The sequence below is a fragment of the Larus michahellis genome, chromosome 8, assembly GCF_964199755.1.
Source record: "Larus michahellis chromosome 8, bLarMic1.1, whole genome shotgun sequence".
Classification (NCBI taxonomy): domain Eukaryota; kingdom Metazoa; phylum Chordata; class Aves; order Charadriiformes; family Laridae; genus Larus; species Larus michahellis.
Window position 1 is genome coordinate 43911535 of NC_133903.1, and position 26315 is coordinate 43937849.

A 26315-nucleotide genomic window follows, 5' to 3' on the forward strand; every position below is an offset into this window, starting at 1 on the left:
AAGGCCAGCCAGCTCAGACCCTGGGAACTGCGACTGGCTCCCTGCCAGTTCTTCCACCAAATGAATCCTGATGCAGAAGAACTCCTGTGACCTAACAGTAGTGCTATGTACTGATTAACAGGAAAAGGACAATGGAAAAATAGTGCTGGTTTCCACAATAACCCTTGCTGACTTTCCTTCAAGAAACTGGAATGGAAAAACATTTTTTTAAAAGGCATTTTAAATGTGTTTATCTCAATGTGCAACCTAAAGTTAGTTATCACAACTACCTTATCAACCAGGAAACATTAGGATGGGCAGACTGTTTCATTTAATATCTATCTCAATAGAAGTAGCACACAACAGCTCCTCTTTTAGCCTTTCACCTGTAGAAAAGGGAGGGTATCTGCCATCTATAACAATTTATTGGTGTTTGCCTTAACTATAGCAGCAATTCCTTCATTCACAGCAAAGGAATCCTAAGGGGTTTCTTCCACCAAACAATGTAATTAACAACCTGTTGTCTCAGCAAAGAGGCAGCACCACAAAATTCAGGGCACCTGTAGAATAAAGACAGTCCTTACAGGTTAGCTCTGGCTAAAAATCTCTGGGAAGTTGGCACTGGCATGACTCAGACATGACCTAATCTGAACCTGAAGTCTCTCTTTCCAATGGTTCTCAGCCTATCACTTAAGTATTTGGAATCATTCTATTTCAATAATAATAATAAATAAAAACGGCCCCAACACACTGCCAGTTTGGAACATAACACATTATAGAAATATTTTCCTAACAGTGAAGATGCTCTACAGCTTTATACTGAAGAGCGATAGGCTCGTCTAGAATTGTACCACTACTTCACTCATGTTCCATAATTAAGGAAAGACAGAAGTCATGTCTGCAAGGCATTTTTTCTTCTTGCAAAAGTATTAGATTTTTTTCTGGCATAGTTAAAAAGCTATCGGTAAACAGAACAGCTGAGAGAAAAACACTGAATAAACATGACACTGATCATAGTTATGGGTCACATGTAAGAGGGGGAAGGGTAGGTGGAAGATGCCTGCACAATCCTTATCCACACTCTACTTGGTTATTTTTTTCCTGTAATAATGACAGAAATTAATAGTTTCCAGCAGAAAATAACCTATTTTCTCAGTCTTGATGAAGAAAGGAACTCCAAAACAAATAAATCTGCTTGAAAAAGTGACTCGGCTACACTGTATTGTTTTTAGTTGCTATTAAACTCAAACAAGATGAAGGTTATTAATGCATTACCAAATAAGGAGGTGCACACATTTTTGCTGTGGACATGTGACCACACTCTTCTTACATAAGCAAAAGGAGATGGTCACACTAGATGCTTTTTCCAGAACGCGCTCATCAAAATCCCACCCAGCTGCTCTGATTCACACAGCTAGTTTCACACACAAGGCTGAAAGCACACGCACCGAACCGTTGTATAGACAGGAATTTCATAAGGAGATGTCAGAACAACTCTGTTTAAACTGGGAGGAGAACATATGCCAGGACACGTAAACTCACTTGATTTAAGTAGAAACAATAAGAATATACTTCTGTTCACCTACAGAAGACAGAAATACAGGCAGTCCTAGTTATATTTATCAGAACCTGCTGTAATAGAAGTCAAAATAGTTGCTATTTAGTCTTTCAAATGTTTCAACCACATCCCACAGCTCAAATCAGGTTTCTTAGTTGGTTTCCCCTGCCCTTAGTCAACCTAGAAGAGTTTTGGGAAAAGAAGATGGGAGGGGGGAGATTGAAGTTTGATAAACCTACGTTGCAGCTAATCTCTTTAAATGACTTTATTCGTCTAGGTTAAATAGTGCTAGGAAAGAAGGTACAACATAGAAAGATGAACAATTAAGCAGAAAAATATCTAGATGTTCTACAGTGATAATGTTTTAAAGCAATGGCAAATTTCAGCATCTATTCTACTAACAAACTATAGAAATTCTATAGTTTCATGAAAATTTTCCTTCAAACTCATAATAAAAGTTTTAACTTCGCATGGCAGCAAGTCCCAGAAAGACATTTCACTATACAAAGCAACATATTTTCTTCTAACCTTTTACCTCTCCCTTCTGAAAAAATGCAGTATGAAGAATAGCAGTGAATTAGAGGACACCTGCAAATAGAAATTACCATTTCCATGACTATTTAATGAAAACATTAAATAGAATCAGTTCGCTCATAGGACATAACCCTAACAGGCAACAACCTGTACGAAGTAAACAAAAGATCCCCTCTTTATATTTTCTGCAGAAAATACCAATCCACAGCCAAAAGGTTTACAGGTGTATGTGTTTTTTAATTTGTTTAAGCTAAACTTATGGAACCTCCTGTTTTCTTGCTCTTCAGATCAAGTCATATCATGACATCCACATCACTAATTTTTTTTTTTGAGTGATATCTGAGATTAACCCAACAACATTCATATCTTTCCATGTCTATGCAGCATTGTTATTGAGGGCTCATTTTTAAATACAACTGGGCTTTTGATGATTACACAAAGATACATTTAACCACCAACAGATACTGAAGTGGCAGTTAGGATTACAGCTTTCTCTAAGGTGCCTCTGGATATCGATTTATTAAAGAATAAATATCCTTACACATTCACAAACTTCACTACAAACATTTATTTTTCCCAAAACACATGTGTAACCCTTACAATAAAGTTTAAGAGGATTTTCAGTTTAGATAAGCGTGTCATAATCATGGTTTTATGGACTGAAGGGATTAGTCATTTAGAGCTTCTAAAGCATCTCTTCCATTTTTCCTTCCTCACCCTCAGAAGATATTTACCTTTGCCATTTTTTTAATTGACTCTGTGATATATGTACAATTTATTTAAAAATAAGGTGCTCTGAGTCACAAATTAACTAATAAAGACACTAGCTGCAATTAATATCAGAAAGGCCTATGTAATAGGGAAATACACCAATCCCTTTAATTAAGTCTTTCCCATTTTGACAGGAGAATTCTGAACATTACCGCCTTAATTCAACACAATATGTATTTACACACTTATTAACAGGACTTGAATACACATTCTCCAGTGTTCTGCTGATAGAGAAATACAGTAGACACTTTTATCCCCTACAGCTACTATTGCAATAGTTATTTGTTCTCCCTTTAACAGTCCCTCAGTCCCCATCTCTGCCCTTCTTAACCCCCATTCATGTGCAACTTCCATGCTAAGCTCCATCAACCAATTTATTTCAAACAAGGCCTTTCACACTCTCCACCATCTGGGAGGAGTTTTGCAGATGTTAACAGCAAACAAACTCTCTGGGCTCTCGAAACTTTCCTTCCCATGACATCCACACAAAAACATCCACCCTCCTTGAACGAGTAGGACGCTGAAGACTGATGACCACATTATCATGCTGACTAATATTATCCAGCTGCCTTTTTGCACTACATTCATTCTACACAGTGATCCACTGTCTCATTGCATACTTCAGTTGTATTTAAGGAAGAAGTAAATGTTCTCTGATTTAGACTTCTGTATTTGTGACACACCTAATGCAATTTGATAGCCTTCTGTAAACTAGTCAAAATTTCAGAGGCTAGTCATGTTAATCTTTTACTGCTCAACTGTCCTCAAGACCAGAATGAAATTTGCTGGTAGACTTCAACAGAAATCTTGGGGCAAAGACGCCCCTCTTCCCTTTTAAATTTTACTATTATATTTTCTTTCAGCAGCTTCAACCCACTTCTAGCTTGAAATCAGATACATATGAAATACAATTCACATGAGTAAAATTTGCAAGACAAGTGCTCTAAAGAATCTACAATATTTACACAGCTTTTCTTCAAATACTTAATATAGCAAAACATTTTTGCTAAGAAAAGCAGCATGACCAAATGTAAGCCAAAACCCACAAAGACCTGGGGGTTTTTGAAGCTTACTATATAAAAGTTGGTACACAGGGGACCAGTTAGGGGCTTAAGGGGCAAGTTCACTCTTGCCCTTCCCCCAGAAGGCAAGAGGAAAGTTGGGTTATCATCACTGAGTGAAGGCAGATGTGAGAGCAGCTGCAGAATGGGCTGCCCTTCCTCTTCAACACTCCCATCCCCTACACAAATACTTTTTCCTGCCCCTTCCAATTCCTTAGTAGCAACCCGTGCCTCTGCATTTGTCTGGAATGAAGCATAATAGGAATATTTGCTGACTAAGCCAACACAGACAGCCACCACTTGTATCATCCCGGGTAGGTAAATTCTGCACAATGATAGTTTTCTCAACTGCCTATTTCAATCCTAAAAACTGTTCCCCTTGACCCCCATCTCTCTCAAAAGAGAACATAATTATGAGCATTCTCTAGATTTTGTAGACAGTTTAAGTTATGCTTTAATATTAACTGTTTTTCCACCCATACATTCTCTTTCAGATCCAAATTGTGGATCTGAAATTTGTAATTACTACTTCACTGCACGTGTAATAAATATGAAAGCTCATGACAGATCAACAGTTGTTTGGATATAAAGCATGTACTGAATCTTCTCTCAGTAGTTACTTAAGGGAGTTTTCTACTGATGATGTTGCAGATCCTGGACACCCTTTGCCAGTGTGGGAGCACCAGCTGACAGCTAGGATCTGAATCAGTTCATCCAAATCTCACAAAGTGATGAAATCACCAGAAATCGATTGCAAATTTCCCCACACCAGCAAAGAATTGCAGAAAGCACAGTGGGCAGATGTAAAGCTATCACAATGGTTATCCTTCTCTGACAGTTTGAGACTGTAATCACTCTTCCTATATAGGTGTTTAGTGTACTAAACCTCCAAACAATCCAACAATAGAACTCAATGCAAGCATGCACTGAAGTGTCTTAGCTTATGCAGAGGATTTTGGTGAGCTCCACACTTTTACATCTATGCTTTTGCAATGCCTGAACTAGCTAATTTAGAAATACAGAGTATCTTTTGGTAGAAGTAAGGATTCCTTTATACACACAATACTTGATTAAAGACAAACAAAAAAAAAAAAGTGTTTTTTTTTTTTCCCAGAACTCACGACTACTTAGGTCTGTGACAATCCCTGCTATACAAAAAAAGTTTTCTGACTTGTCAGTTATCATTTGAACGAGCTGTTTCTCAGTAATTACATCTACCAGAATGTTCTAGTTGTTTTCAGTAATCATCAGGCTATGGCCTGAAAACCATGAGAGATGTCAACATCTAATAAACTTTTTCTAATCTCCCAAGGAAATACTGAAAGACTTCTTAAAACTCCATATTCTCTTTACATATTATGTTTTTAACATCCAATTATTAAAATTCTGAAAGGTAAGTGGTAGAAGATTTCTCTACTATACATCCTTTAGTAAGAACGAGTTACTGTAGAACTGAGGCTTATTTTTCTCTTGCTCTAGCAGCACAGTGCAAATATTTGCTTACCAATCTACAACATTTAATTTCTTAGAAGGCAGATCTGAAAAATCAGGCAATGAGTAATTTTTGCAAGTGAGAAACCAGACTAAGCTGGCATATGCTGCTGTAACAAGTCAGCAAAGCATTTGAAAGAATATTGCAGTTAGCACTGTTAAGGGGTTGCATCCTCACCCTGCTCCATTAAGAGATTAAGGCAAAGGAATTAATCCCGTAATGATAATTTTCTCAACAGAAGTATCATTTAATAAAGGGAAATGGAGACAGAGTGCTTAAGAGACATGGCTTTCTAGCAGATAGGTTCTAATCTAAGTGCCATCATGGGAAATACAGATAGAAGCAACTCTAACTGTTGATAAAGTTCATTAGATCAACTTAGGAACAGTGAAAATAAGGGCATATTTATATAGTATATAATATTAAAGAACTTACTTCTCTGTAATTTGCTACACTTCATGTAGTAACTATCTGAAAGGCCTAAGAAGTACAGTGACTTCACAAATTTGGAAGACTGAGGAATCATATGTATACTAAATATCTTACCTTTCCAATGAAGCAGCACCTCAAACAGTAGTAAAAAGCCACTAAAAATTAAAAAAATAACATTCACTTATCACTAGTTGTTTATGAATGCAACTAGAACATTTACAGTACCAGACAAGAGTGTTTTCCTTAGCCCAAGGCATTATAACTACTTAAAAATATCATCAGTGTTATATAGCTACTGGCTCGTCTCACAGAACTCAGCAAAGAATCATTATCCCATTTCGTAACAATAAAAACCGAAGTACGTAGACGCTCCACATCTTCTAATAAGCAAAGAGCCACAAAAGACATAGCCAGTAGCCAGTATTAGCTTCAATGCATCATAGTCAACTATTATTGCTCAACTTACTTCTTTGCATAGCATGGCTGGTATACATAGCCAAATTCTCAGTAACAAAGGAAATGAAAAAATAGTTCAAGGTCAAATTATTGTTTAGAAATAGCAAAGAGCCCAGCATGAAAATTAAGTTCCCGCTTTCCAAATCTATTTTTGCTTCCCCTCCTCCCCCACTTAGCACTTTAATGGAAAGTATATGCTAATTCTTCTGAACAGGCTTTTTCAGCAGAAGTATCTCAACAGCAAGTTTCACCTAGCTCTAATAATACACGGTAATCTGCCTAAAAGCATGTAGGAATTTTAATTTTGTGTAATATATTAATCTTAAAACCCTTTTGAACTACGGTACTTCAAAAGTTTTATAGTAGGAAAAAAATCTAGCACACGTTTTCAGCTTCCTTTGGTGGAGTTATCTAGACTGGAGATGCAGGATAATCTGACCTCAGCAGCAGCACTGCATCTTAAGGTCTACTAAAATGATCGCATTTATAGACGGCCAGAATCAAAGGGACCAATGAGAAAACAGGAACTTCTTAAGACAGCATGGAACTACAAGGCTAGACAAAAGACAAGACAGCAAGACACCTTTTCTCATATGACTTCAACATTTGCTCCCTTCCCGCATATAGCCCAAAACTACTCAAAGTCCAAAACAACAGTTTCTTAATTAGAAGTTCTGGCAGAGAAACACAGACTCATTTAGGGTGGAAGACACCTCCCATGCTTCAGGTTAAAAGTACACATTTAAAAAAAAAACAAAACAAACGTGGTATTTATGTAATCGAGGAGCCCATGAAAAGCTACAGTTAGATACACATAAATACATTTTTAAAATTGCAAAGCATCCCCTCAGAATAGTACAGAAAGCAGTTTCACGGCTTAGTTCCCCTTCAGTATTATCTAGTCTCTACTGTTATGATAGCTAAGTAGATATTCTATGACCTTATCTAAATGTGAAGCCTTTGCAACACTGTCATCCATACTCAGCATGACAGTTCATTCCCACCAGGTCACAGGACCTAAACAGGGCGCTGATTAAGGCATTACTGGCTCCAATTTTTCATTAAGGCTTGTGTTTGCGCAGCCAGGAAAAAAAAAAATCCCCTCCCCGTGGTAAGAACTATACAATACAAAACTGTGTGACAGGAGTGATCATTTTCAACTCAGAGATAAACAACGGCGGCCACTGCAGGAGGATGCAAGCAAAGCTCGCCGAAAGGTGAACGGAAGCAGCCTGCCCCGTTCCCGGGGCGGTGGAACGGCCGGGAAGCCGTTCAAAAGAAGGGCCGGGCCGCGCCCGAAGGGACAAGCCGGGCCGAGCGCCGGGAGGAGCCGGGACGGGCCCCGCCTCTGCCCCCTCGGCTCAACGCCGCTACCCCTCCGCGGGGCTCGGGAACAAGCCCCAGGAGGTGCCCCTCGCCTCTCCGGCTACCGTAAAGCCCGCGCCGCCAGATGCCAAAGCTTCTCCCCCTAAAAGGGAGCTTGTGTTACAGTTTTCCCCAGCTGTCACACGGCGGCCACCACCGACAGCGCCAGGCACCGCGGCACGACGTTACGAGAAGCCCCTCCACAGGGCACCGCCGAGCTAAGGCGGGGAAAAGGCCCGGCTTCCCCCCGCTCCTCTCGGGGCTAAGGACAGCACCGCCGCCACCCTCACCTCCCGCTCCTCTGCCAGCCCAGGAACCCAGTCAGGAAGGAACAGAGTCCCCGGAGCGCCCAACGCCTCCCCAGGCGCAGTCTAACGCGGGCAGGCGGCCAAGACGCAGCGCTACAGGTCGCCCCCGGGCTCCCTCCCGTTACCCCCCTCACAGCACTCACCCGACCAACGCCACCTCAGCCGCCCCCCGCGGCCAACCGTGCTCCCTCCCGACAGCCCCCGCGCCTCAGGCACCGCTCCCACTCGCGCACCCCGCGGCTCGCAACCAAGTCACGCGAGATCTACCCGGCAACCCGCCCGCGCGGCCCCTGAAACGCAGCGCCACGCTCCCCACTCCCTCCCCACCCCGCACCACGTGATGCTCACAGCCTATCAGCATGTGCCTCCGACCGCTCGTGCTGCTATGGAAACATCGCGAGCCTCTCCGCCCCCCGCCCCGCACCCCCCCTCGCAGTCAGGCGGGAGGGGCGGGGCCGGTCGAAACGCCGCGAGGGTTCTCCGCCGTTCTCCGGCGCCCCAGTGAAATCTCGGCCCCAGATCTCGCGAGGTTACGCTCCGCTCCCCTCCTCCCCCTCCGCCCCCCCCCCCCTCCCCGAGCACGATGCCGCGCAGGAATGTGAAAGGCGCCCGCCCGCCGCCATTTTCTTTCTTTCTTGGCAGGCAGCGAGCGGGGCAGGAAGCGGTGGCTGAGGGAGCATGGCGGACTATTCCACGGTGCCCCCTCCTGCTTCGGGCGCGCCTGGGGGAGGCGGCGGTGGAGGTGGAGGAGTGAACGATGCCTTTAAAGACGCGCTGCAGAGGGCTAGGCAGGTGTGTGTGTGTGTGTGAGGTGGCCCTGACAAATCAATGGGCCCTCCGGTCCCAGGGCCTGCAGGCAGCAGCTGGCCAGGCCGCGGGAGGAGTTCGCGGGCTGCGCCCGGGCGGCGCTGGGCTCTGAGGAGACCCGAGGAGGGGTCCGCTTCGCCGATATCTGTCCGTGAGGCGGGTGGGGGGGAGTTCTGTCCTGTCCCCTCGTCCCCCGCCTTCCCTTCCCTTCCCGGCCGGGGAAAGCTTTTTCCAATCAGTCCCCGGCTCCCTCCGCTCCGCCATTGTCCGTGGTGCCCCGGCCCGGCGGGATCCCCGCCATGGTGGGGCGGTGGGGGCGAGGGGAGCGGTGGGGTGGCGAAATCTCGGCCGGCGACTAGCGGCGCCTTATCGGTAGCCTGGCGGGCTGCTGGGGCGGCGGACGGGCCGGAGGGAGGGCGGCTCCCCCCCGCCGCCCGTATTGTGTGGCCCGAGGCGGCCTGGGTGCCCGCTAACCTGCTCAGACTGGTTGGGAAGCGCCGCGGCCTGCGGAGCGAGGGCGTCCTCTAAGGAAGTTTTGTATCCCCAAGTTTTATTTGTAACTCTTGCACCACGGGCGATGTTTTCATTATTTCTCGGGCAAAAAAAAAAAATAAAATAATTCGCCTCGTCTAGTAAGAAACCGTCGCGGTTGTGGCAATATTTGAAGAGCCGGTGTAGTCGGGATTACTAAGGTTTGAATTAGTTTTAGTAGTCAGGCCCTCTGAGATACTGCAGTGTTTTGTGAAGAATAGGTAGAAAAGGAAACGTCCCTTTTAGAAAAAAGTTTCTGGTGTTTTAAGGGGTGGGTTTGCGGTTGTTTTTTTTCCACCGATGGAGAAAATACAGGAAACTTTGCTGTTAAAGGATGAGCACAGGTCTCCTTGAAGACGTTAAAAAATAAAACTTATGTGAGCAGAACTGTTTCCACCAGCAGCCTTCTCTTTACTTTTTTGGAGTTATTTTAATATGCATTCTCTAAATTGCTTAAAATCGTTTAGAAGATCTGGAATTAGTGAGGTCTGACTGATTTTTTTTTTTTTTTTTTTTTTTACTCACAACATCTGCCTTTTGTTTAGATTGCAGCAAAAATCGGGGGAGATGCTGGCACATCAATGAATTCAAACGACTACGGTTATGGAGGACAAAAAAGACCTCTTGAGGATGGAGGTATGCGCTCGTTAACTGCTGCATTTGTTTTTGTTGAGTATGGCCATGGTGCCAGAACGATTGCAGGTGGTTTTTTTGTTCGTGTTTTTTTTTTTCCCATAGCACAGCATAAAAACATCTTGTTCTCTTTATAGATCATGACATGCTTTTTCATTTTCAGTTGAATGGGGAAATTTGTTTTAAACCATTGTGCTCTAACATGAAGTGAATGTAAGCCAGTTTTAAAATGTTTTAAATGTGGCTTAAACACTGTAAAGAGGAAAAAGTATCCTGGGGAGGGGGGCAGATAAATTAATGGTTGAGAAACGCTTACACAGGTATGTCATTTAAGTCTATTGTTGTGTAGGACTGATTACAGTTTGCAAATTACAATTAGAATAGGAAGTGATCACTCCTTAAATTCTATTGTTTCATATACTTTATTACTGCACAGCTTCAAATAAAAGTATTAATGCATTTCATTGTAAAAGCATAGGACTTTAAAAAAAGACAGGAAATTAAATTTTCTACCTTGTACACACTTTTGCTTGGTCTAATATTTAAGCCTATAGCATGTGTGAACCCTGCTAAGATCATACTTAAGTCGTCTAACTTGTTGCAGCTTTTTTAATTTGCCTTATATTGGAGTAAAGTTTTCTCCTGAAATGTGTGTGTGTTGTCTTCTGTCTTTTACTAAGCAGCCAGTTTGAACTTAACAGGGTTTGATATGTTTAATATACACACAAAATCGTGGATAAATTACGGAAAGAAATCTCTGAGCTTGTTGAAATGTTCTCATAGGTCTCACAAAAGAGCGATGGCTTTTTTTCCTTTAAAGAGGATTGAAACTCAGTCTACAGAATGTAACTAAGGCTTTATATCAGGAGTTCTTGTGTCCTGTAATAAAGTTGGGTTTTTTTTTTCTATTAAGGGTGAGGTTTTTAATATACAAAAATGAGCTAATGATGCTTCAGATGATATATGTAATGTATTCTTTTTATTTTATGTGTAGATGGCTCTTGGACAAGTCCGAGCAGTACAACACACTGGGAGGGAATGCCCTCTCCTTTTAAAGGCAGGAATTTTTATTTATTACCTGTGTTTAGTATGTAAACATGACATAAACTAGTGGATCTTTCTGGATTGACACAAATATTTCTTGGAATATGTGTCTGAGTTTTTGCTGCACATAAATTATGGTGGTTCATATAACCTTTATTTTGGGGTGGGAAGAAAGCATCTGAAGTTTATCTTTTCAGATATAGGTTAATTATGCCTTTTATTCCTTTACTGTACAGAAAGGATTTGGATGGTAGTGATGTAGTTGCTTTGAATCTGCTTTTTTTTTGAAGTTTTATGCTATGAAATGCTTGATATTTGGATAGGAATTTCATATCAACATTCGGATTGAGATTACATTGCCATGTGATACTGTTGTATTTTCAGATGTTTGATCTAGATTTGTCGTCATTGTCAGAATTTTTTTTCTTTAAATCATTGTTGATTTTTTGGTATGGATTTGATTTTTTTTTTTTTTCTTTTTTACTATAGAAGCATCATTAGCTTGAGCAACCAACAGAGCTAAACTTTGTTCCTTGTCTTAGTTAAGTTTCAGTGACTGGGTATCTATGAGCAATCTACAATGTGTTCTGAAAACTGCCTTTTGTTAAACTACTGAATAGATAATATGGAAAAACCTAACATCTTTTCAGCTACGCTAACCAAGTGCTAAGTGTTCGTGAGATTCTTTCTTTTATTCAGATGATCAACTCCCTGAAATTGGAGGAAAAAAAAAAAGAAAAGGAAAAAAAAAAAAAGGAAAGGGGGACTAAAATACACTGGAAAGTTGCAATTCACACTAAAAGGTGTAAACACTTCTTGAATTTCTTGGCAAAAAAAATTTAAAAAATCTTAATTTTGCAGATCAACCAGATGCTAAGAAAGTTGCTCCTCAGAATGACTGTAAGTAATTTTTATTTTGTTGCCAAAAAAACCCTAAACAAGTGTGTAACATTGTCAGAACAAGAATTTGAAACAGTGTTCTGGTAGGTGATCCTTGAATCAGTAAGATCAAAAGAGTGGCTGGGGGTTTATGTCTTATTTTCTTGAAGAAGTGTGAGTCTGCTTTGTAAAACTGACAATGTTGTTAGCAACAGCTGAGAATCTTTTTAGCTGTTTTAAAATCTCTTGATAACACTTATTAAAAAGTCAACTTGGACAAAAGTTGATACAGTTAAGTTTTATTACCAAAGGAGAAGCTTAGTTGTAAATTATGCTACTTGTTTGAATTTAATTGTAACGATATTTGTTTATAGCTTTTGGAAATCAGCTACCACCGATGCATCAACAGCAAAGGTAAGAGTTACACTAAAAGGAGTTTTCATTTTTACTGAAAGAAAGCATTGTCAAGAAATTTCTCTGAAAAAGTGATATCAATGTATGAAGCAGTTACTCTCTATCTGTGTGATTGGTTGAAATTTAGCTTCAGCAAGTCCCAAGACAAACACTTAAAATGCATTTGCATTGCTGTCTCTCTTTCTTGTCGCAACCTAGGCTGTGCATCAAGCTTAGTAAAAGGAAAATGCATTACTGTTTTTTACTGCTTTAGCATAGGTAGCATAAACAGAAGCTGGAAGTAGATGTGAAAGGGAAAGGGCTGACGCTATCCTGTAAACAAAAAAGAAAGCTAATGGATTAACAAAATAAAAATAAAAAAATAAATTCAGATTTAACATAGTGTATTGCTCAGTCAGCTACATTTGATACAACTTAGTAGTTTTCTCCGCTCGTTTCTTCCCTGAACAACCACATGCAACTATTATGCTTTGGTTGGTTTTGGTAGATGAGATGCTGGAATTCGTGTATTTTCAACGTACTTTGGTGGATATACAGATGAAACTTAAATGCTACACTAGCTTTTTCTGTACCACGCATCTGTTAATAGTGAAGAGGATGAAGGAAAACTTAGATCAGTTTGTATGATACTTGAAATTTTTGTGGTCACTTTTATATATTGTTAGTTTACTTAGTACTGTGCTTGCATAATGACTTTTAAAATGAAGGGGAGGCAAGTAAGCCAGGGTGATGGTGGGGACACTAGCTTTCTTAAATTTAATGGTGGGATATATATAAATTTAATGCCAGCTTGGTCTCTGAATAGTCATTGTGTTCTGTTTGTAGGTCTGTGATGACAGAGGAGTACAAAGTTCCAGATGGGATGGTTGGATTCAGTAAGTAGTGTGGATGTGGTGGTGTAGTGTAGTGAGGGATGTTAGCAGTTGCTGATAATACAAATAATCTTTCTATATTTTCTTTCTCCAAGTAATTGGCAGAGGTGGAGAGCAGATCTCACGTATACAGCAAGAGTCTGGCTGTAAAATACAGATTGCACCTGGTAACTATTTGTGGGTCTTTTTTCTTTGTTTATTTTGGTGGGGTTTTTTGGTAGAAAGTTCAGAAGGCTGATCATTGCTTTTAATTGCCTGAACCTTCATTTAAGGTATATTTTAGTATTTTGTGCTAATTGTGATTATCATGATCTGAAGAAATGTAAAATGTTGTGATTTTTCACTTGATTATTCTACTTCAGTGAAGTTACAGTAGTTTGTATATTATGTTTAATTTCATAATCTGTTTCTGTCTTAACTCTACTGCTAAATTGGTTTTATTTTATGACCATAGATAGTGGAGGCCTGCCTGAAAGATCATGTATGCTAACTGGAACACCAGAGTCTGTTCAGTAAGTAAAACAAATGCCATATGTTCATATTTAATGGTGCAATACACTTCATTTTTTAGATCTAAGTGTAATATCTAGATTGTATGTTTATAATATTATGTTTTTCCTCTATTAAAGAGGCAGTCTGGTGACAATTAAATGTACGCGTAAGAAAAAAGGCCCTGAACCTGCAGTCAGGTCCCTCAACATACTTGGAATGTTAAGACAAAAATATGGAACTTAAACTTTTTTTAAAGTCCAAATCTTGTTGTGGGTAATACTTATCTAACCACGCACTGATTTTATCTTGAGAATGAAATGCATGAATGGATACTAAAAAGAAATGTGTGCTAAAAAGAAACTTCTTTATTAACCTTAAATTGGAAGATCACAGGGAAAATATGGAAAAACAATAACGTGTAAGAGTAGGAGTTGCTCAAAGCCCAGCTCATCAGAGTTCTTAAATGTCTTTGGTACAAATTAATGTATACCAAAAGTTATGAAAGTGATGACTGTGTAACACCTATCAAAAAAGTTAACTTTTATCTTCCTGTGTTCAGGGAAGAGGATGATAGGAGTGAGAGCGCTGGGGTTTTTTACTGGCACAGAGGTTATATAACCTCTTGAAGACCAACTTACCCTGGGTTTGCTAGGAAAGGTCTTAAGTGTAGTTAGTATATTTGCTATTACGTTGCTTATGTTAGCTGCTCTCACTTCACGTTTGCCGGTAAGGCCTACAGGTACATGTTTTCCTTTAGGAAAGCAGACTGGCATTCTTCTCTTATGTTGCAGCCAAGCGGGCTCCTGTTAATGAAGTCATTCCTTTATGGGAATTTTCCTTCTAATTATAGTTTATTCTGCTCATACATTAGAGGGAAGAGTTTTTAACTAATGTTAGCACTGTAATCATGGTTTTACTCTGATGGCAGCTGACTTACGTGTGTGGTGAAGCTGTACTTGCTTTTGTCCACTATCCTGGTAATGGTTACAAGTACAAATGTTCTAACTTTGCATGCTGAATCAAAAATAGATCTGCCTTAAGATTGGCTATTAAAAAATTAAGGAAAAATTACTGTGAAATGAGGTATTACCTGAATTACTACTGAAATTAGGCAAAGTTAGAAAAAGCTTTGTCTGGTGATTTTTGTTTGTTTATTAATGCACTAAAAAGGGTAAATTATAACAATTTCATATCTTCTAATTGACACAGATTATTTTTAAAATATTTTAAAGGACAAGGTTTCCATAATTTTTTTTCTGAATTATGGTTTGATCAATGTAACTATTCAGGGGTGATGGTCGTGTTTGAGGAGGTAACTTTTACTTATGTGTGTTGGGTAAAGACCACCTTTTGTATTCTGACACTGGGGTGGTTTTAGGTCTACCACATTATCTTCCAATTAGTTTCTTAAGTTACCGTTACAGACTTGCTGAGTTTGCCTCATATTTCTTAGTGAGAGTAATTATATTTCTTCTACAGAAACTTTTCAGATGAAAAAAAAAAAAATTTCCAAGCAGAATAGGTGTGGGCAAGTGATACTTGTAGGAATAAATGTATTTATAAATGTATGTATTTCTTAACAGATCAGCAAAAAGATTACTTGATCAGATAGTTGAAAAGGGGAGACCCGCACCTGGCTTTCATCATGGCGATGGACCTGGAAATGCAGTCCAAGAAATTATGATTCCAGCAAGTAAAGCAGGATTAGTTATTGGAAAAGGTGGAGAGACAATTAAACAATTACAGGTATACATGTATCTTCTTTTAAACATATGATAATATCCAATTTGGATTTGAGTGGGTATTGACCTGCCTTTTGTGAAATAGGAGCGAGCAGGTGTCAAAATGGTCATGATTCAAGATGGTCCACAGAACACTGGTGCAGACAAGCCCCTTAGGATAACTGGAGACCCTTATAAAGTTCAAGTAAGGAGCCCTTCACAGTTCAGAGCATTTTAAAATCCATTCTGATGTTTCATTACCTAAATGAACTTTTATTCTTCTTTTAGCAAGCCAAGGAAATGGTGCTGGAGTTAATTCGTGATCAAGGTGGCTTTAGAGAGGTGCGCAACGAATATGGGTCAAGAATAGGAGGAAATGAAGGGATAGACGTAAGCATGGTTGAAAAACTTGTTCCCTGTATTTTGAGATGTTAACATTAAAATGTAATGGTAATACCACTGGGTAATATCTGGTAATACCACTGAAAGCTCCTAACCAGATTCCAAAAGTGGTTGTGGCATGTAAGTATTACTTGATCATTGCTAAAATTTTGACTTTAAATGGTGTGCAGCATTCACTTTACATTAGTAGCAGTTCTGAACTGTTTCAGCTAGCTGGAGTTTTTTATCAAATAAGCAAATAACCTTTATGGCTAAGTATATAATGTCATTATAGAAATTGGACTTTGGCCTTTACAGAAGAATACTTACCTATTTTGCAAGTCATGAGCTTATAACTGTTCATCAGAGGTGAGGCTGAAAGTTCATCTGCTAGAATCTGCATTTTAGGCCCATTAGAACTCTTGTTCTTTGATTGCGAGAAGCATAATGGTCACTGGAGTAGCTGCCACTATGAGAACCTGTAGCGCATGGGATCTCTTTCTTTTTGATCCCTTTGTCCAGTATTTGCTAGGCTTATGACTTGATACTAAGTTTCACACTTCAAAAAGCCTTAAGTCGCATAGGGCTGGCCCTAGTTTACCCTTCTGATATGTGACGCTTTGTGTGAATTTGGTGGGAATGTTTGCATCATTGACATACTGAGTTATTTTTTTTCCTCTCTAAGGTCCCAATACCACGATTTGCTGTAGGTATTGTAATTGGAAGAAATGGAGAGATGATAAAAAAGATTCAGAATGATGCTGGTGTTAGGATCCAATTTAAACCAGGTTGGTCATATGTCTGTAAGTTTTTGTGAATTGAGCGTAAATTTACTGGTAACATATACTGGAATAGTTCATTTTTATTCCAGATGATGGAACAACTCCAGATAGAATAGCCCAAATCACAGGGCCTCCTGACAGATGTCAGCATGCTGCAGAAATTATTACAGATCTCCTTCGAAGTGTTCAGGTTGGGTAATATGTTGTTTCTGTTTAAAATCTCCTGCCAGACTTTTGGAAAGACTTAAAATTTTAAAAATGAGCGTGTAACTAAATAATTTAATGGTATCATGTGATTCTAGTTCGAAGTTCAGTCTGGAGTATGTTTGCTGTTATGGTTTTGCAAGTGTCAGGATGATATTGATAATACTGATTTGAAGTCATGGTAGTTCTTGATCTGGCTGGTTTTAGAACTACTACTTCTGTTGTCTTGTATTAATAGCCAATATGTGGTTACTTTGGGTTGTAATTCATGTTTAAAAGACAGTTTTATCTCTTCTGTAAAAATACCGCTTTAACTATAGAAACTATCTGAGTAGGAAATCGGGGGTTTGTCTTGACAAATGATGTGATGTAACCAGTTGGCATTAATAATTTGTTTGCAGTAATATATATAGAATGTGCTAATTTGTTGCTTTTTCTCTTTAGGCTGGTAACCCTGGTGGACCAGGACCTGGTGGTCGAGGAAGGGGTAGAGGCCAAGGCAACTGGAACATGGGGCCTCCTGGTGGATTACAGGAATTCAATTTTATTGTTCCCACTGGCAAAACTGGATTAATCATTGGCAAAGGCAATATATCTTATATATATATGTGTATTTATGTGTAGTTTAAAATACTCCCAGCTTTTCTATTTGTACAAATAGCCGTACTAGAGAGATGTTTCAAGAGAAGCCTTCGCAAATATTTTCACGTACAGTAGAGCAACATAATACTGCTAAATCATAACACTCGTAATATTCTTTTCAGATCTTCCTCACCAAAGCGCATACCCCAGTAGTTTTAAGTCAAGAACCAATCAATTTATCTAACCCTTTTTTTTTTTTTTAAAGTAGTAAGTACTGAGTTACGTTGTTAGTGTTTGGTAGATTCTTAAGTGATGTATCTTATAATTAACTTGCGTTTGATAGTGCTTGATTAGCCTAATGTTACTGCGTCTGTAACTCGCTTTTAAAACTAATTTTCACATATTCCAGTGAAGATCTTTTACGGTGGGATCCTTTAACAATTTTTTATGTGTGTGTTTATTAGAATAATTACTTCTCAAACAATTTTGTTTTAAAAATAGTGTACTGTATGCTTCTAAATGAAACGCTTGAGTTATCTTATCTCTTGTTTGTAATGTGTTTTCCGACACAACGGACAGGCTGACATAGTTCAGTTCTTGCCCTGGGAGGTTGATGGACTTTTTTGTTTTGGTTTGGTTTTTTTTGTTTTTAAATGCCAAACGACCCCTGTTTTGAAAACTTTGTGTCTACTAATGATAAAATTAACTTCTCAGGATCCTATAAGAGGAAGAACTAGTTTAGGGAATTTAACTTTCTGGTTTTAGTGCAGTGCAAAAAATGTGGACTTTACCAGCTGGTCAGGTTCTGGTTGTTTTTTGTCATCTGTGCTTGCCTACTGCTTTATAGGGAGGTTAGGCTTTAAGGTTGTATTTACTGATGACCGTGTGTATCGGTTGTTATTTGTGTCTAATCTTACATCTTTATATGAATGCAAAAAATCCAGGCAACATTGTAGGAATTCTTTACTGTTCTGAGCAACAATATTGTGGTCTTCTAATTTAAAAAAATAACTTATTTTTAGTGGTTTATTGAAATCAAAGCTCTATACTACACTGAAGAGGTGTTTTTTTTAGTTACTGTTAGAATGTTCTTGTATGGCTGATAAGAATAGGTGTCTTCTCACTTCTCTGTCTTCAGCTTCCGTGCAGTTGACTTTCTCTGATTTGAATCTTAGTATTTTAACTTCAATGCATGTCATAAAAGCTGTATGTTGTGTTGTAGGTGGTGAGACTATTAAAAGCATAAGCCAGCAGTCTGGTGCTAGAATAGAACTTCAAAGAAATCCTCCACCTAACGCGGATCCAAACATGAAGATGTTTACTATCCGTGGAACACCTCAGCAAATAGATTATGCACGACAACTTATAGAAGAAAAGATTGGAGTGAGTGTATTTTGGTTTACTATTGTAGCTAAACAGAATAGGAAGAGAGTCTCCTTTGTGGAGCAGACTTCCAAATTACTTAATTAGATAATATATTGATAATAATAAATGGTAATCTATGTTTAAAGTAATATAAACATGATGCTCCAAAAGAAGCAAAAACTTGAAATGGAAAGAAACAGTTGCTTACTTCAATATAATATAGTGTATTTTTTAATGATGTGTTGTTGAAGGTGCACACATTGTGCATAATGAAAAATTTTACTTCAAAGATATCCTTGATACTGTTAAAGCTACTAAACTCTGTTTAGGTAGAGTTTTAATCCAAGTTTACACAATTTAAATTCACTGCACTTTTGTTTGCATGTGTATGCATGTAATCAAATTTACTACCTGTTTTTTGTACCTGATGTTAGGTTTAATTAGCAAGATTAGCATCAGTTTACTTTAAAACACTGGTAGTCTTGTTTTAGTTTGTGCACTTTTTTAATGCAACTTGTGGAAAAGTCAATGTTTATTTGTAAAATTCTTTGTTTCCTCAAGAATGAACTGAAATAAATGTAGCTTTTTAGATGCTATTACTGCCATGGCTGCTTTTAACTCTCTTCCTTTAACTAGCCATAAGCCTAACTAATCTTCAGAAAGACTTTTTGTTTTCTCCAGGGGAATGTCTTTATTTAAAAATAATCAAACCTTTTAGATTATATTCTTAAAGTGTTTAGATTGATGCTTATAAACTGGTGAAAAATTGAGAACTTCAAGGTTTGTTTTCAGCTGTGTGCCACTCTTGTTACAGGGTCCAGTAAATCCATTGGGCCCACCTGTTCCCCATGGACCCCATGGTGTTGTTCCTGGCCCACACGGACCTCCTGGGCCACCAGGTCCTGGTGCTCCCATGGGACCATATAACCCAGCTCCTTACAATCCAGGGCCTCCTGGCCCCGCACCTCAGTAAGTACTGCTTCAGCTGGCTTCCTTTTTTGTAGGGTGACCTGGGACTGGCTTTCACTCTGTGTATGACTTGATCTTTTGTAGTGGTCCTCCAGCTCCGTATGCTCCACAAGGATGGGGAAATGCTTACCCGCATTGGCAGCCACCAAATCCACCAGATCCAGGTAAGAAATGTCACAGTTGTACTGTAGTGTGCATATACTTTAAGTACATAATTTTGTCCTTCAAGTATATATGTTTCACAGTTCATGTGTGTTACACTTGGCAAATGTGAAAAAGCTCCTATTCTTTGGGCTTTACTGATTGTCAGTTTACGTGTGTTCTACGCTTCCTGCATGTTGCTAGTGGGATGTTGAAATTCAGTTATTACAGTTGGAATATGTTCTTTACTAAACATTACTGATACTGCATCCCAGTTTATGATACTTCTTGCAAGACTCTACTTCTTGCAAGACTCTTGGTTAACTGATTATTTGCAAATCAGTTCATTTTTCTTACAAGGGATGTTTTCACATGAAGTTCCTTAATGAGGATGTGTTTTCTTTCCGTAATAGTCAATGACTTCGTATTTTATTTTAAGCAGTGCTCCTTACAATCTCACTGATCCTGACTTTGAATGGTTTCTGCTATATTACGTATTTCCAGCTTTTGTTGACCTATATGAGGATTCTTTCTTAGGGTCTGATGCAAATGTATTTTGTTCAGCCATTTATTGAGGGATAAAACTTCTGTTGAACTGCTGTTAATACAGTAAAACTAGTTAGGAATACGTGTTGAGCTTTTGCTTATAATAGTTTTGCGCTTTCTTCTGAAACCCATCTTTGTAGAATCTGTTTCTTCTATTTCTGTTTATCTTCATGAAGACTGGGAGTCTTTACTTAATCACAATTTCCCGAAGTTTTAGTATCCTGCTTTTCTTTAAGTTACATCCTTTGGTTGGACTAGAGCATATGGGGAAACGGAACTGCAGTCACAGAAGGCATGGTAAGGCTAGATGCTCAAGTCACTTGTACCTCATTTGTTTGAGGTAGAGCGTTTTCAGAACTTCAGCCAAAAGATCACAATTTTATTTTTGTTATAAATTGAATAAATATTTTCTGATAGCCACTGGTCCTGACACAAGTTTCGTTAGTGAAAAAGGGGATGGCTTTGGAGGATGTTACAATCTACGGAGAGTTCTGTTCATGTTCAAGTCTTATATATATCCTTTCTTGGCAAAGAACCATCTCTGGTTTCATTTCCTTAACTTCTATAAAAGGTACCTCTGCATGCATTCAGTTCGGTATTTAAAAATGCCTATTGTCATTATTTAAAAAGAATGATTCACAGTGAGTTGGCTTGAAGTCTAAGCATACCGAAAGTGTAATTTAATCCAAAACCACTGCCAAAACGTTACAGCCTTTTTCATGCTGCCTTTTCATTTTTTATGAAGTCGTTTGTCTCCATAAAGATCTGTAAGAAAAATGGCAAATATCCACCTTGATGTCATCTTGATTTTATAACAATTTTTTGGATAAATACTCTCTAAAAAGTTAATGAAGTTTTCCTATGTGCAATTGAAGTTGGTGTTTCTTTTGACTAGCATTTATTTGGATGAGTTTTGTACAGTTGTCCACTTAGTTGCTCATTTCAGTGTAACAAATGGGTTATTTTAGTTTTTTTTCAGAGGTGCTTTCTCCAGAACCATGATTGCCTCTTGTCACGTGAAAGTGGAGCTAGTTACTACAGTCAGATTTCTTTGGAAATTTAATGAGTCCTGCTCTGTGTTCTTCTGTTCTAGAGAAGTAGCTACTAAGGGGAAGGAGGGGGGGAACCGAGCAATGGCTTATTTGATATTTGCAGGTAACCTTAGAATATAGTACGTGTTAGTTTAAATCCGCTATTGTTGATGGAAGCAATGTAATTTGAAAAGGAAACAGCATGTTGACGTTGTTTTCTGTATGCTGATAGTACTGTGTGTGTTTAAAATGGTTACATCTGACTTCAATGCTAAATGAAATACTGCAAAAAATTTGTGTAGTGGATTTCTTCTCCCTGAATGCCTTTTTCAGGGGATTTCTTCTTTCTCTTCCATTAGTCACTCCCTTACCTATTTTGTGTTTCGGGCGGAATATATTTCAGTTTCTGTGTGTAGTTATTTTAAAGTATCAGTTGTGTCTATGTCCTCATGTGAAGTTCTCCCCTCAGTTGGCTGCATTTATTTGCAGGTATTTTTATTCTTTCAGGATGCAAACAATGTTAAAGGATGCTGGTTGTGTTGTAGAACGTTATGTTCTCTAATAGTAGATTTGCAGGTTTTCTGGATTGCTAATCTGGTAATGTAATCAATCTCTGTGATTCAGCAAGAATAAGCCATTCCTAAACGCTATATGTGAAAAACTGAGAAATAAGGCTCTAGGAAGTGGCATCGTTGGCCTACCTAGGTGTAGTTAAAAATAAGGGAAACATGCAGATAGCTGCAGAAGATGCAATGTTGCTGCTATTTGTTATTCTAAAAAGCTGTAAGTAAACAGTGATGCTTTATAGCCATGTGTGGGGATTCAGGTTCTTAAAATACTGTGTGGTTTGTATTTTACTGTTACCTTAAAGTTTAACGGACAAGCATTGCAAATACCTAGTAAGATTTGTATTCTTCCGTTTCAGAAATATGTGTTTGGCATGCCTCCTCCACCTGTGCCAGTGTCGTTAGTGTGAGGTTATAAGAAAAGTGAAACTACTGAAATTGTTTGGTCCTAAAATGATTCATTGTTGCTACCGTTTAGTAACATGGCTGTTTGTTTAAACTTGAAAATCTGTTTCTGTTTATCACATTTAAAAATTAGTAAGTGACATTGTAGTAGTAAGGGTTCTAGAATGATTCTCTCTCATCAGTCCTATGAAAGTATACTTCCTACAGTACACTTGTCTGAAACCTGATCAAAAGTTTGTGTTAGAAAGAAAAGATACTTACAGGATGTATATGGTTATTTGGTATAGATGAATTTTTCCTTGGAGGAAAATATGAGTGCTTAGGACAGGGTTGAGGACAGCATTCCGTTCATACTACTTTTAAAATACTTAATGTTTTGCTTTCATAGGTAAGCCAGGAACAGATCCCAATTCAGCAGCGTGGGCAGCTTATTATGCTCACTACTATCAGCAGCAAGCACAGCCACCACCTGCAGCCCCTCCTGGTGGACCAGCTACAACCCAAACTAATGGACAAGGTAGCTGTTAACTAAAATGAATAAATTTGTCATTGCTGGGGGTGTAGATGTCCCATTGTTTTTTATTGTTGTCTTCATATATTGGGTAAACTAATTGTAAGATACCTGGTTTTCTTGGAAAACTCTTGCTTACAGCCTTCAGTATTGCTTTTCTTAATTTCAGCAGTAATAAGGGTAATGTATTTCTCTTGTAATATACTCCAAAGAGAATTTTGCTGCTACTTGAGCTGACTTAATTACGTCTACATAGTGCAGTCACTCATAAGTAAAAATGGAATGAGCCAAACTGTTAATTGCCGTTTGCTTAAATAGTTACATCACTTCCAGGGGTTTTAGGACAATTAAAATTGTAGTATTTTGTTGTATTGGTATAATTGTTATGCCTGGATGAGGCTTACCACTTAAATTGTAGGTAGTATTTTGTACTGGTGAGTGGTGTGCACTTCCTGAATCTCAAAAACATGCTGAATGCTGAACAATTCTTTGTTCCTTTGTGGTGTCTTTTCTAATTGTTTATATTTGTAGTAGCTTGTACCAGGTAGGTTTATAGTGTCAGATTTGAGTGATGTTATTGTTACTGAAACATTCAGCTTATGATTTGTAAATTGTTCTATGTAAGAAACAAAACCCAGTAGTTTTATTTCAACTCTTCTTAATGTAATTCAGGAGATCAGCCAAATCCAGCACCAGCAGGGCAAGTTGATTATACCAAGGCCTGGGAGGAGTACTACAAAAAAATGGGTATGTGTGCAGGGTTTTTTTTCCTGTTGTTGCATAGTAGAGTGGTTTAGGAGACTTGTGTCTCGTTTGAGATGGGGGGGGTTACCCCAAAAGAATAAAAATGCATAATCCATGTGTCTTCTGAACCATGTAGTGCTAGAGGGCCTGAACCCTGCAGAAAAACACGACTTAACAAATTTGTGTAGTGTTAAAGGCATTTACTTGTACTCATGCTAGTAATGAGCTTTGCAAAAATACTTTATACCTAATGAGATATCTATATTTGATCATTTGGAAACAATGTATTTTAAATACTTCAATCTGAGTATTTTTAAGTATATTTTTAAAGTATATTTCATAAGTTTGGGAGTTCAACTTTGATCTACTTTATGAAGCCACTGTTTGTCTTGTTTGGTTAATTGTTTCCTAATGCTTTTAAGATTACAGATGTGGTTTTTTTCTTGTAACTTGCTCTCTGTGTTACAGGTTATTGAAGCATCATAACTGGCTTTCATTTATATCATGCCCTTTTTTTAAATAGTGTTTGCTTTGCAGCAATTAAGAGCTGTGTTTAAACTGCAGGTTATATGTTGTTTCTGGCCTTCTGAAAATATTTTGCTTGAGCTGATCTATAAAACTGAAATGTATTTGCTTGTTAAATTGATAATTTCATCGTTTACTGAGTAAGGAAAGATCTTGATGCATTGTCAGAAGATGCTCTTACCTTTTAAATCATGGGAATGTCTTGCAGGTCAGTATTTTGTCCACAGTGTCCTCCCACGGATATTTTAGTTCATGAAGATTTGTATGTTGATGATTAGTGGGTTTATGAATGCCAGTGCTTTCCCTGGTATCTCTGTTTGACCAGACATACAGCAGCATCTAGTTTGGATTTTTTGTTTGTGTGGGTGGGAGGGTTTGGTGATTTATTTTTTTTTTTTGCCCTCTTCCAACTGCACCTCTTTTTTTTTCATGGAATATTAAATAGCATTTGGAGTTAAGATGAATAGCATGTTTAGTTCATGTTACCAACCTTTTACCAGGTTGATCTGAAATTATTTGCCAGGGCATAACTGCCTTTATTCTTCTTTATTTTGGCACAGCATAAGTGATGAAATGAAGCAGAAAATATATAACGATGATTTACTTCAAGAATTGTGTATCAGACTAAGAAAATTGCAACAGAACTCCCTGACACGTGATTTTTAAGATGTGATGGGCCTTTCCATTTTTCTTTTCCTGTTTCATTTTACTGCTTTTTTTTCAATTTACTGTCTGTTAGTTCAGCTTGCATTCTTCAATGCAAAGTTGTGGGGTTTTTTTCACTGCCTTTTCTAAGAATAATTTTGTTGGCAGGGGCTCTGCCATCTTTCTGATTTGCTGTCTCTGGAAAGCAAGGTCTGGGTTGCACTAGTCTTGCATTTGCTGTAATTAAATAGTAGCTAGTTATAAGGTGTTAGGGTAGAGTTTCAGGGAGCAAGTCCAAAGAAGAGTGTGAACCCAAAAAAAATAGACATTGGGATATGTGAAGAATTGCTCTTAAAATGCAAATTAAAAAAATCCCAAGACAACAATCAAAAAAGAGGAAAAGCAGAAGGGCAGTTCTGATCTTAATTTCTTTTTTTCAGTTCAAATTGAGTTCTTTACTTGAAGGAGAATTCTTGATGTCTGGACCTGTGTAACTTGACTGCGTAAATCATAAGAACTTTTGTTTCTTCAGCATGTTGAAAATCTTGTAATGAAAGATACCATGTGCCTTCCTGCTGGTGTGATATGACTTGGCTAATCACAGAGAACACTTTCCTATTTTTTTCAGTGTATAAAATATTGACTTAAAAATAACTTGTTTTCCAACTCGCAAATACAGTGGCAAAGTCCATCTCCTTTTTCAGACTCTTGGTTTGGTCAGGGACTATTGCTTTGAGTAGCAAATACAATTAAAATAAGACTGAAAAGCACTCTCGTAAGTTACTGTACATGGATCTTGTAGGTGACAGACCATCTATTTTCTTGGTACCCTACTTAATAAATTCAGAAAGTCTGTTTTAAATTTCCCTCAAGTATTGTCAGGTAATGGAACAGTAGTTTAGCTTTTTGAAGACCTATAGATGAAAGTAATAGAGAAGAAGAGCTGAAATAATGATTTGTGTTAACTGGTCCCTAAAAATTTCCCAAGGATAACAGTTCCCTCTAAACATGAAGTCACTTCAGTAAATTATCTGTACGGCACTACAGGAGTTTGTAAAATTATTATTTAAAGTTATTCTAATATCTTGTGGGCTTGATTTATAGCTAAGGGGTTCCATAATAAAGTAGAAGAACTGTTCTTTAATGATTCCTCAGCATTCTATGCTGCAAAGAGGACAAAGAATAGTTTTCTCTTACTAGAATCAGCCCTGATGATTTGAGTAGTGGAAGAACTGAAGAATCATCTGGCACTTTCTTCCTTAGCCCTCCTTAATGGGGAGGTATTCTGTGTTTCTTGTATTTCCTTTGTATGTAGTTTATTCAGTCTTGGTTTTTAGTGTTCCACTTGAATCTGGATATTAATGAGTGTGTACTGTCTCGGTGCAGTTCTGTACACTGAGAGGAAGTTTTGACTAAACTGCTCAATTCCATGTGTAGGTTCAGAATTACTTGCAGTACTTGTAGGAGAATGCTGCAGCTAAAATACTTTGAATTTTTACTAACCCATTTCAGGACAGAAGTCCAGTTTGAGCAGATGTTAAACTTCCTGTAATTGATCTATTATTTGAA

General features: G+C 38.4%; 2 protein-coding genes across 26 annotated transcripts in view; one reads left to right on the top strand and one right to left on the bottom strand.

Annotated features, from left to right (window-relative positions):
* DNAJB4 (DnaJ heat shock protein family (Hsp40) member B4) overlaps window positions 1–8284 on the bottom strand; it is a 28445-nt gene extending 20161 nt beyond the window's left edge. The window contains exons 1-2 of one of the 2 annotated variants that reach the window (XM_074599358.1): window positions 8100–8187; window positions 5942–5982 (exon numbers count right to left, since the gene is read on the bottom strand). The gene's annotated coding sequence lies outside the window, so the exon portion shown is untranslated. Of the gene's footprint in view, window positions 1–5941; window positions 5983–8099 lie in introns of both variants that reach the window. The other variant, XM_074599357.1, reaches the window with a different exon arrangement.
* Window positions 8285–8521: 237 nt separating this feature from the next.
* FUBP1 (far upstream element binding protein 1) overlaps window positions 8522–26315 on the top strand; it is a 35634-nt gene continuing 17840 nt past the window's right edge. For 8 of the 24 annotated variants that reach the window (XR_012588851.1, XR_012588852.1, XR_012588853.1 and 5 more), the window contains exons 1-19: window positions 8523–8748; window positions 9840–9930; window positions 10922–10984; window positions 11833–11871; window positions 12225–12264; window positions 13090–13139; window positions 13232–13303; window positions 13591–13648; window positions 15212–15374; window positions 15456–15554; window positions 15638–15739; window positions 16416–16518; window positions 16602–16702; window positions 17161–17302; window positions 18521–18681; window positions 19478–19632; window positions 19717–19796; window positions 22710–22838; window positions 23505–23579. Coding sequence is in view for 15 of the 24 variants with exons in the window: in XM_074599015.1 (XP_074455116.1) it covers window positions 8635–8748; window positions 9840–9930; window positions 10922–10984; window positions 11833–11871; window positions 12225–12264; window positions 13090–13139; window positions 13232–13303; window positions 13591–13648; window positions 15212–15374; window positions 15456–15554; window positions 15638–15739; window positions 16416–16518; window positions 16602–16702; window positions 17161–17302; window positions 18521–18681; window positions 19478–19632; window positions 19717–19796; window positions 22710–22838; window positions 23505–23579 (1837 nt within the window). In the remaining 9 variants the exon portion in view is untranslated. Of the gene's footprint in view, window positions 8749–9839; window positions 9931–10921; window positions 10985–11832; window positions 11872–12224; window positions 12265–13089; window positions 13140–13231; window positions 13304–13590; window positions 13649–15211; window positions 15375–15455; window positions 15555–15637; window positions 15740–16415; window positions 16519–16601; window positions 16703–17160; window positions 17303–18520; window positions 18682–19477; window positions 19633–19716; window positions 19797–22709; window positions 22839–23504; window positions 23580–26315 lie in introns of all 24 variants that reach the window. The other 16 variants (XR_012588855.1, XR_012588856.1, XR_012588854.1 and 13 more) reach the window with 7 other exon arrangements.